The 12,571-nt window shown below is 35.8% G+C and overlaps 1 protein-coding gene across 2 annotated transcripts in view; it reads left to right on the top strand.

Moving 5' to 3' along the window:
- LOC110374954 (large ribosomal subunit protein eL24) overlaps positions 1 to 12,571 on the top strand; it is a 215,331-nt gene that overhangs the window by 109,064 nt on the left and 93,696 nt on the right. The window contains exon 1 of one of the 2 annotated variants that reach the window (XM_049838804.1): positions 10,891 to 10,895. The exons of the other annotated variant lie outside the window; for it this stretch is intronic. Coding sequence (XP_049694761.1) covers positions 10,891 to 10,895 — 5 coding nt within the window. Of the gene's footprint in view, positions 1 to 10,890; positions 10,896 to 12,571 lie in introns of those variants that run through there. 2 annotated transcript variants of the gene reach the window in all.

The raw sequence follows: 12,571 nt of genomic DNA, 5'->3' as shown, positions 1-12,571 counted from the left end.
TTAAGAAGTGGTGGTGATCTTTAAAATTATATGTTTCTATATGAAAGTATAATTCCTGTTTTGAATACCACAGTTTCTGAAGAAGACAAAAACCTAATCAAGGAGTTCTGTCGGCTTTTTTGTGTAAGTCTAAATAAAAAGTGGATAGAGTCAAGTAGAAGTCAAAAAACTTTTATGAATCGTATAAATAATCGCAATTGGTTGGAAAAAAATATCAACTGGCCTGTTTGTGACAGTGTTGATCTGAGAAGTGAGTTGGGCTTTTCGGACACAGACTTATCTGAGCCAGTGGATGTGAATTCCCATGTTACTAATCTTGCGGTATGTACTATGGAAGCGGGAACATCTACAGAAAAGGAGCACAGAAAACCGTTCGAAGACTTAAGTAATAAGCAAAAAAAAAGACGTTCTACTTCCATAGTAGAAGAAAATTCAGAGGAAGAGTTGCAGCACTGGTACTTAACAAAATTGAAAGACAACGGCAAAACGAATCTGGCAAAAGTAGTCGAATACCTTTCCAGTAATCCAGAAACGCTATCCCAAGTACATGAGCGACTATTCAAAAAAAGCCCAAGTACCGTCTCTGAAGATAAGTGCTTAGCTCTTTATACCTCACTTGCGCTCTCGAGATGGAAGTACTTACTCTTCGAAAATTTCTGAAAGAAGAAAACTGTGCTGCCTTTCCATCTTAACCAAAGCTACTTAATACCAAGAAAAGATGTTATCCACCACAAGAGAGTATGGAGATTACATTAAATTGCAAGCGCTGTTTGACCACACTGTGGAGAGGATTTGGATGTGAATTCTGTTGATAGGTCTCAAAATGAAGAACTCAAGTTGACCTGGAAATGGGGGCTTGATGGTTCTTCGTCGCAGAGTAACTATAAACAGAAAACGTCAAACACAGCCACAGAGTTCGGTGATTCATCAGTAGTCATGATAAGCACAGTCCTACATAAGGACATATCCTACATAAGGCCTAAAATAACGAAACAGGTTCATGGTGAGTTGTAGCCTGAATCAATTCAGTTGTTACAGACTACCGAGCCTCCCTGTGATAGCGAGATTATGGAGGAAGAAGAATGCCTCATAGCAGAGTCCGAAAATTTGCCGGACCCACTTCTGGAATAAGAAATAAAGTGATCTGGCTCTGGACTGTTCCCACAAAAGCCCATCAGGGCTGGTATGACAAACAGCCCTTTTCAGGGCTACAATAATTTCACGATTTTCTTTCGATCATACGTACGATAACTTATACTATACTTTACATACGCTTGATTATGTTGATAATGATTATCAACGTCTTGCCCATAAAAAGTCAAACTATTTCACCTATATTTGACAAATAATATTTATTTTACAGGTAGCAGGTAGTAAAAAAAATACAGCCAATCAGAGACGAGCATTTTTCGATGACTAATTAGTTATGCGCTTAGACGAGCGCACAAACAAATGAGTCATCAATCACAATGCAGGTGCCACCGATAACATGCAATAATAACAAAACCTCTGCTAGAATTACTAGTTGTGAGTACCTATGTGCCATTAAAACTATATATTTAACCAAAAATAAGGTGAAAACAGCCAAGTCAGACAGAAAATATACTTTGAATTGATCTTAAAAGGCAAAAAACGTCATAGAAAATATTATTTTTTTACCGAATGATTACTCGCGCGGCTGCAGATAGCCGGCGCTGATATATTTTTTCTTGGATAGAGGATGACCCTAGGTATCATATACTCACGCCACAGACCTAACATATTCGTACAATTGAAGAAAAAAAAATAAACGTGATTCGCTCCATACAAAAAAATCTAATTTATTTTTTTTCAGACAAACGATCAACTTTAGAAGAAATTTCACAAGAGTAAAAGTTGTCTGGAATATCATGAAGAATCACATAAAAAAATATCGAATCGATATTGGAACTTTGTTGCCTATGTCCACTATTTTTCAATTTGGATCCACTGTGCGACGGTTAGGTGTCACCATTTTTTTGTATTTACTAAAATAATGCCCAACAATATGAAACGAAATAATCAAACTGAATTTTCGATACAATGCCTTTGTTTGTAATCTGAAAAAAAATTCGATGTTGGTGTGATGAAGATTATAAAATATTCAGATGAAATGAAATTGATATTTATTTACACATTTTCACACCGTGGTGATATTTCAATTTGTACTTTTGCGTATTGGGAAGATCAACGGGTCAGGTGCACGAGTTTTTGTTATATGTAGATCTTTATAAAGCAAGATTATAAAAAATATTAATTCAGAATACAAAAACAGACTTGATTGCTCGACAGATTTTACGCAATATCCGTTTAGACAGATGAAGGAGACTGGCGGGCCTAACATTCATTTATTTACCGCAATATACGAACATTTTTCTCTCGGCAAAACGATCTAAAATTGTGGAAGGAGTGGCCGGACCCAGTGGCCTTGCTTGTGAGTTCTAGACCATCAATCATAATATAATAGAATTTAGCCTGCCAGTCACACAATACGTTTGTTGGCCGTGCCTTTATTTTTATTAATGTTAGAAAAAATATTATGCATTGCGTATGTGTAAAAAGGTTTTCTTTTGCGTTTCATATAAGATTTATTTATACTAGGTACCTAATAGATATCAATAAACGAATGTCATTCATCAAAATAATCCCGCATTTTCTGCTTTGAAAATAAAAAGAATACTGTAATATGAGTGATAATAATAATATGACACATCTTTTTGCGTAACATTAGGTAAAATAAAAAAAATATCTCATTATTAATTTGAGCTAAAACTTCTACTATGAATCAAACTACTTTGTTTTTAATTGCCTACAAAGACTCAATGCAGAGCTTCTACATATTATAGAGATATAATTTTTCCTCTATGTAAATGGTAGGTACTGAAATTACCCGTTAGCCTGTTGGACCCAACAACCGTTAAAAAAGTTTAGTGAGTTGACTTTTGAAATAGGTCTAATTTTTCTCTCGCTTTGACCGCGCAGAATTATACCACTCACTAAAGTGTAATAACTTTGTTGAGAAAAAAAGTAAAAACTTGGGCCAGCTGCTTTCCAACTCAGTTAGGCAGAGCTGTCGGCAAAGGATTTGAGAGAGGTCTCAATTACTAAAGCCAAAGAAACTTGTCTTTATTGCATGCGATTCTCATTTATTTACTTTTCTTTTATAACTTTTCTTAATTTCCTCTGTTGAATTTATTATATTTTGTGCTAATTTTATTTAGTACTTGAAGGGTTCAGTTGCTTACTTGATTCACGCTTCCTGGTTCGAAGTTTCAAGTTTATGATTTATGTAATACTATGTTCGACTCGGCACATTGTATCAACGCTCGCAATCATTGGAGCTGGATTCACATTCGTGAAGTTGATTACGAGCAACGACTCTCAAACAACGTACCCAGCTTATAATAAACAGAGACACGGAAAATTATTCACTAACTTTGGCCTGAGCACAAAATTTATGGTACGTTTACCACGAAATTTCTGAACAATGAACGACTCGCTTGGGTTTTAAGCTTTATAACTTTGCTCGTTGTGGTTTACGATTCAGATAAGCAATATCTGACAAAAAGGTATTGGATTGGACAGAACACAGATCTACAAACTCGGATACAAAAAGAGGTTCCCAACCTACGCACTGACTGTGCTAACCAAACACACAATATCTCTAGCTCTGCCGTTACCAAATCATAAATCGTAGCATCAAAGCAACAAAAAAAATATCACAAGTCGTAAAGTAAAAAGTATTTCAAGATCGTGCTTGATATTGAGATTTGGTCATAGCATCGCCTCTTCAAAAGTCGAGTACATTAATATGTATCTCCTCGAGCGAATCCCAATTTCCACTGAAAAGGAATGCCAGGAAATATTTCGGCCCTTGTGTCTAGAAAAAAAATCTCTAACTGAACTTGTGATTTACGTTGTGAGAAAAAGTCTACCTACCAGATATGAAGACAGGAGACGTCCAAACATGTGAGTGTAGTAATGAATGGACTTACTTATTAAATGTTCCCTGATGTAACGCATGTACTCAGTTCATATTTATTACGACATGTACATTTCAGCGCCCTTTATCCACCATGCAAATACTCGTTAGAGTTTATCCACATTCGTATATTATATTCTCTTTGAGAATAATGACACTTCCGACTCGCTGTAGATACGTTTATTTAGGCGTGGACAAAGCCATTGTAGATCGTCATTCTCTCACCCTAATGAGATATAAACATTATTATCTGTAGCTTTTCGAAACTCAGTCCCTGCGGACGCGGGTTCTCTTAGATGCGGGTTTAGAATTCCGGACCTCGTCTCTGTGACATCTGATGAGTAGGATCGACTGCGGACGTATAAAAATCGACGCTTTCAATTCCGGTTCGGAATTCCATTTGGTTTTTTAGTGGCCGTTGGATAACATTCGTGAACTGCGTATAAAACTGTCAAAGCGATTTTCGGTTAGTCGTGCAGTAAAAAACGTAGATTACTGCCAGCTTAGATCAACATGATCCGTACTTCCTATAATTATATGTTTTACCAAAAAAATATATGAGGGAAATAAAAAACTTTTCAAACTAAACTATCAATACTTTAATTACATCAGCACGTGCAAACACCATTATAATAAGTACGTCGAACGCCTATAAATTAGGTTTTATCAGAACGAGCGGCTCATTAGCGGGCCGCTGTGGCCAGTAGTATCGCGATGCCGGGCGCGCATCGATGACCGCGTAATGCACTATATGCAGAATATACGCCATTGAACGTGCACTATGGCCCGTCCGCTTCACTAACTCACCATTTGACCGATCATTTGATTAATACACTGAATGTGAACTAGGACAACTTAGTATGGACAGTAATGCGAATTTGAATACGGTCCGTTGCAAAGGATTTTACTTTAAATGAATGACCGACTTTGCGGGTTCTATAAGTTGTTTTTGAGAAAAATAAATTATTTCGTTTACAAATAGTTCAATTAATAGGTATAAGTTTTCGTGATACAGATCGACTACATTTATTTTTTTGAACCACAAAATGAAATTGGAAAAACCAACTTTCAAGAAGTATCCTATCTCTAATTATAAGTACATATAATATTGTGAAATTATCTTGCATATTTTCTTACTCCATTAACCATTAACCACTGCAATTTAGAAGTAACTGAAACAACGGACAGGAAGAATGTTTCATAAAATTATTTCATTTTAAAGCAAAGGATTTCGCCAAGTTGTTATTAAATCTTGGATTACAATATTTGAGGTTGATGTCTAGGGTAGCCTTATATTAATAAAATGATCCTTCTTTGAGCGTGGGTTGCTGCAAGCATCTATATATTTTTTACCAAAATGTTTATGATAAATCTGTTAATATGTAAAAGAAGGCAATTATATGCTAACCTACTACATAATATATCCTATGGAGTTTAATGTGCTACACTACCAAATTGATATTAATCTAGCGCGCACTAATTATATCAAATGAATGACAATTTAGCTATAATTCATATAATAACCAATTAGATTCAAACATAATGAAGTTCAGACTAACTGGGTATTTAAATAAATATAAATATGTATATTGGCTATACCTTTATATTTTTGAACCTATCAATAGTATATTATTGTTCAAAAATAATATTGAAACAAGCAATTTGAAATGATTGCAAGTTATTTATAATTAGCTATTAAAACTACTTACGAAACATCCCGACCCTCTATAATTTCCCATTACATTGAATTTAATTTTCCCATGAAACGTACCTTTTCCTTGAAAAGTCTTATATAATTCGGATATTTTTTTCCCCATAACATAACTTTTCTTCCAATTAAATCCCTCTTTGAGTCATTCTTTCGGTTTTTGCGGCGTTAAGGAAAATGACGGAGTGGTTTGTAAGTAGTCCGATCGTAGGCAACAATCAATCAATCGTATACTTATTGTCACTGTATTATATCATTATTACCATGATAAAAGCCTGTATGATAATTTCTGCTTAATGGAAATCGATTGTAAACCAACAAATGAATATTTATAAAGTCTTTGTTCTACCTTTGTGAAAGTTACCACACATAAGTACTTATGAACTTTAATAAACTGCTACTACTAATAAACATATTTTTTTAGTAGAAGAAAGAATTTATAGTGTGTAACAAACATACAGCGCCATCTAGTGTGGGTGGCAGTCATAAACTTAAAACAGCTTCAGTAGACCAGTAACGCCGTCTATCTGCGTGAGCGCCGCATCACCACTACAGACAACTACGTGTAGATATTGTGCACACATGTAAACAGTCTGCCTTTATAAGCAGAACCGTCATCGAGCAAACCATTCATTCCACTAGCTAGAGGCTCAGAGTCCGGTAGCCACGCAGCCAATTCTGAGCCTAAGTACGACTAGATCCTGTTCGATAGCCTAGCAGTCTTCAGGAACTAGCCAGCTAGGGAAGGTTGATCGGCGATAGCCACGCAGTCCCTTTCATCCCTCCACTTAGGGTTGCCTTAACCTTGTTGCATAAATATTGTAAAGTGTTACGTTTCATAAGACAAGTTGTCAATAAACTATCGTCTAGTACAACGGGGCTTTAATTTCAAATCCAGCAACCCTACAAGTGTTTTTTTTGTTGTTGAAATGTTTGCAGTCAATAGACGTGAACGTGGTTTTATTACCTACGTAAATTAGTGGTTCCTACAGGGCTCAGACTTTTGATATGGCAAATGTATGCTATATGATGATTGATCATTGCAACTATCTATAGCAACAAGTTGTTGGACAAACGGATTGTTATAAGTACCTAATAGATTACTGCTTCAGAATCTCAGTGCATTTACCTATACTTATTAAATCCTGCCGATACTCATCATCATTACCTATACAAGAAACGATTAATCTTACCCACTTCTATTTATAGAAAAGGGCAAATAAATAAAACCCAATCTGTATTTTTAAGCCGAAGCCATATTAGATGAAGTGGTTTACCCTTGAACCAATTCGTCTAGTACATGAGTGAATTTTAACCTTTTGGAAGGGTATGCGCGGGTACTGCCGCTTTTCTGAAGGGCGTGTCACAGGATGTAATGCATAGATGAATAACTCATAACAAAGTCCCGATAAGCTGTTGAATGTTTAATGCTCCTCGACAAATGTAACAAGGTCAAACTCGATTTTATGTGCGTATTTTTCCCCTGTTTGGACCATTACAATTTGATTAGCCTTAATGAACGCATTGTTTGGTTAGGGGTTATAAATCACATCATTTTTGCCGTCGCGATGTTCACATTTGGGACGGACAGTTTATTTTATGTTTTTTTTTGTATTGCATCAAGAAAATGTACTTACTTTCTCAGAATATTTTACTTCTTTAGCATAGATTTTGTCGTAGCAATTTCAAAACCTTGAAGACATTGGCAATAATTTTATCTGCCTAGTATTCTTTATATGCCTGTAAAATGAAAACCAATGAATCCAAAACAGTTTCTGTGACCGTTGACCTATACAGGTAGGTACATTATTTTCATGTATATTCAGTTATGTAATCACGAAAATAGTAGTCCCAAATCCTTTAAAAGCAAAAGAAATGTTTTTCCAATAAGCTTTGTCTCATTTAATTCTTTTCTATTGAGGATCTATATTTCATCCTCCCATTGACAAAAGGGATTATTTAGCAATCCCTAGGACCTAAAAGCTTCTCTATTTACGTCTATTTATCTTAAGATCAATAGTTTTATTTCTGTGTTCATCTAGATTTCTAGAAAATATATACAGAAATATCCTATTCAATGTTCTTTTAATAATTATTCGCAGATATTTATCTACTGTTTGAAATCCCTGGAGTTAGTATAAGGTTTTCCACATTAGTCCGCGCTAATCCAACTTAAGCTGGTAATACTGTTTATCGCCATCATTGTTTAGTTTTTGTGGTTCCGTAGCTGGACAACCGGCATTGAATAATCCCATCGGACGTCATTCTGTGCAGTTTTATTGTGAAATCAATTCAATCGAGAACCGATATCTAAAGTATGTATTATGTAAAGCTAAAGTATTTATTAATTTTTTGGATTGCAGACTCATATTTATGGAGTGTTTTGCTTTTATTAGTCTTATTAATGAGCAAGATCCATAAGGCATTTTACATCGAACAATAACAAAGGTTTAAAAAAGTTACTTTATTAACATACTTATACTTTAAGCAGAAGTGAAGATAAATGTACGGTTGAGTAAATACCTAACCTCCAACGAGCTACATACAAAAATCGATTCCAGCTGCTATACTTACTAAGAAATGTGTACCTAATTTTACTGATCACTTATATCAGCTATGGAAACAAACCCCTAGTTCCGAATTCAAAATTTTCAACCGCTAAACCAAAGAGCTCATGTAACCATGATTTGTATTATTTTCTCCACATGCAACATTGTTCGCCTTTGTGTAGTGTATAGACTATGGCAATTCACACTAAGCCGGGACTGGGCACACAACGGTACATGGGAGCTATCGTTCGTTTATGGTTCACAAACGCACAGCGATCCGGCTTAACTGGTTGGCCACCGAATTGCTATTGACTTATACAATGAGATCGTAACCTTTAACAACGCCGTGCCGGTACACTGCTATGGTTGCGTTTAAAAGCCTATTCTAGAACTCATTGGGAAAATAAATTAGCCATCTAATACGATAGGTAAATACGTACAGGCTGACTGACTGAACTGTACTTGCCAACTAACATTGGAAGCGCTCAAGATGTAATTTTATATCTGTGTAAATGCAGCGTCTATTCAAAAGAAAATCCAGCGGATTCCTATCAAAGAAAGCAAGTCATACCACAGGCACCTGTTATTTTTATTTTTCCGTGCAGTCAATCAAATTCACGTATCCCCCTTTGACACAGTCTGACGAAGCAAGAGGCTTTTGCACACAGCTACTAAAATTCAAATAAGAACTTTTTGTATGTATTTGTTTGGAATCTGAAGCATCTACAGGAAATATGTCAACCCTTAATGTATCTTGTACGAAAGTTTTACCTTTGACACGTTTTAGGCGAAACGTCCTGGATCATCCTAAGTACACAATTGATCAGACAAGGCACGTAGGTACATATATTTAAGCAGCGTACGTCGAACTAATTATGCTAATATTTGTGTTGCGCCAACGATATAAATGCGGTAAGATAACCTGTTTAGGGAATCGCCTGTGAGACTCTTGAAGCGCCCTAACCAAACTAACAGCATCTGACCAGAATACTGATTACACGCGGCCCTCGCTTAAATATTCAATAAAGATGTAGCCTTTTTGCTAACTTAATTATAATCAATATATTAATGAGAATTATATCCATATTCAATTCATGCTTATGGTCCTGTTATTTTCGGACTGCCGAGAAGATTAGGAACTTAGGTACGTATTAATGAAATTCCTCCCATCAAATTATAGATATTTCGTTACGTGATAGGGATACTTGGGATAGACATTTTTCGGATGGTTCCTTCATTAATCGGCAGTTTTGAGGTGTTTGCGAATGCTGCTGGCATTCTCAGATGGTTTACGTAATATTGTTTATAGGATCTTCTGACCTACTTATTCTAATACATATATTTGAATTATAAATAGCGTACAAATTTTGGGGACATAATTCTGGTATAAATAAATTGTTTCTAGTAAGATTTCACTCCCATTCCTCACTCTGTACAAACTGTCAGCGAAGCAAATTGAACATTCAAATTGAATTTCATAATTAATTGACTAGTTAGATAGCTATACTGACAGGCTCCTATAACAATATCATATTCCACTTGGTTTTATGTACACATTGTCTACACGTCTTACTTTCGTTAATTAACTTCGAATGAATAGAGTTTAGGATTATTAAAATATAACGGTACTTTATAGTCGTTTGCCGGCGTTCCATTCAGCTCACGCATGGATTGAAGGAACTTTCAAACCGCTGAAACGTTAATTACTTAACTTTTTGTTACCCTCGACCGCTCAAATTTGTTGAAAAGCTTGCTACTACGATGTGAGAATTTCACATAATACCATGACTATGTTGAAACAAGTTGAAAGTTTTTGAAATTGATGACTGAATAAAAACTAATTTGTGAGCCGGCCGACTGAAAAACTTACACGTGGTTTTATAGCTTCAAATAATTATAAAATATTTTGCAGAATTTAAGGCCATTAGTTAAGAGTAATCAAAATGCCTTTCAGCTGTGATCATGTGCATATTTTGGAGTGGCCGACTAGTTTCAGCGTCGAATAATGAGCCGATCATGTGGTGGGTACGATCGCCGCAAAATGTGGTTATCGTGATTAGAATCTTCATAATAGAAAACAAAGTCCTTTGAAACTCTCGGTGCATTGCTATACCTCCATGCATACACAAGTGGTAAGAGGTGAAACGTAACTTTCCAATACAAAGCATTGTCTCCAATACAAGGCTTGTTAAACTTGCACGCAATATCTGGGCATGCAGACTCGATTTAAGTCGTCAAATACGCCTCAAGTGCACTATTACGCCTCACAGTTCCACAGTGGCACTACACACGCGACTACATTCCTTGTCAATTCCTTGAGGACCGCATTGCAGCATTTGAATTATTTATCAGTTTCCTTTGTGTTACATCCAAAACCAACTATTTCGAATGGGGCTGCCGATTTTCACAGGTATCTTTTTTATTGTTTTGTTAAATTCCGAGAGATCCTACTGAGATTGATGTTGGCTAATCAAAGGTTTTCGTACCAAATCAAATAAATAATTGGCAGTGTTTATCACAAAACTAATAATTTTCCTTGAATATACATATCTCTTGTAACGTGTAACGTCGATGATACGTGACTAGTACGTTGATCGATTTCGTATTCCATATTTTTCTATCGCAGCGGCAAAATGAAAAACAAATACCTACAATAGGAATTGAAAAGCATGTTGCAAATAAACAAAACCTTATGGATGGGCGCCTACTACAAGCTCGGCCGCTGTCGTTCCAATATGTGTCCCTATTGGCTACTCCCTAGCAACACAAATAAATAAGAACTCGACTCTATTTACCTACATTCTTATTTAATAAACTATCTGTTAGCGTATGAAACAAAAGAATGAGTGTTTAATAAAAACAGTGTGTATCTCAAAGCATTTTAAATTAGCTTATTCAAATTGGATTAAAAAACAAGACAGGCTCTCTTCTTTCCCATTTCGCGTTCCTTTTATCATACACCGCGTAACTCAGGTGGCATTTATCAAATAAGTAATTCGATGATGGTGATACAGTAAAAAGTGTTCGGCGCAACGTTACAAGAACAACGATGTCTTTATGAAATTATGTTTTGCTCCGCGTTGAGTGGCTGACGTTGACAAATGACGCGCCGGTTGTTTTTCACTGTCAGATCGAAGTGACATGTTTTCCCGTGACTGTGAACTGGAGAATCAGTAAAGTGAAATAAGCTTGTGCTAAAACATTGGACTGTTTCCCCTGGCTTTCCTTAATATCATTGGCCATATATTATGTATACCATAGACATAAGTTGTAAACTAACGTAAGTTCCTTTCTCCAGTCAGGTATATTTATGCATCAAACAACCGTAAAATATACCTACCTATACTCCACACATACAATACCTACCTATTCCAGAAACAAAGCGATAATTCCAAACATTTTACGAGAACAAGTTTTTTATTTATATGAAGCTATAAAGCAGCGACATAAGTAAGAGTAAACTAATGCGAACAATCACAGTAAGCGATCCTCTCTATTGATTTATTCGGGCTCGGGCGCCCTTCTCTGTGATATCTAACTGTTCTCCTACTGATATAACTGATTGATAGACTCAACAGCCCCTCAATCTATCTAAGCCCGATGACACCGGCCGATATGCGATGCACGGTTGCACCCTCTTGTAAAAACTAAATCGAATCTCCGGGAGATGTGTACGTGAAGCTATAGATGCTATCTCAAGCAAGAAGGAAATTGATGCATCAAATCTGTTGCTAACATGAAGCCCGTTGTGAAACATGGATATATACGTTTGGTTCTTGTCCAATACTATTTCGTATTTTATAACAGTAAGAAACAGCGTTACGTCGCAGCCGTAACGTTGACGTAAACAAAGGTCTCGCCATAGCATAAACAGACCCATAAACATATTTCTTTTGCTCAGAAAACGAAATAGCTATCGAGATTCCGTAGTAAAAATTCGAATGAGACCGCTGTTATTTATTATTTAGGTGGAGGACAGATTTATTTAGATAGCCATTTTTTGTATAAAACTGGAAATAAATCATTCCTACAGGGCTCATTTAATTGAAATAGCATAAGATTGCGTCTTTTATTTTAAGAATTTTTTATTAGAGTAATTCGTCAAGTTCTGGTGAGGCGTATTTTTTTGAGACTCGTGTCAATCTATTTATGTAAATTGATAGCATAACAGATGTCTCTTCGTATTCGACTGCCATAATAAGTCTTGTAATTTTATAAAACTAGCCAATCTGTTACTGACTGTTACGCAACAACGAATGCTTACATTTATTATATTAGAACGGTCAGTATCTACCCAAAAATAGACAACCCTTT

This window comes from Helicoverpa armigera, chromosome 12 (genome assembly GCF_030705265.1).
Source record: "Helicoverpa armigera isolate CAAS_96S chromosome 12, ASM3070526v1, whole genome shotgun sequence".
Taxonomy (NCBI): domain Eukaryota; kingdom Metazoa; phylum Arthropoda; class Insecta; order Lepidoptera; family Noctuidae; genus Helicoverpa; species Helicoverpa armigera.
The sequence above is the reverse complement of the archived record's forward strand: the minus strand, read 5'-3'. Positions and strand labels throughout refer to the sequence as shown.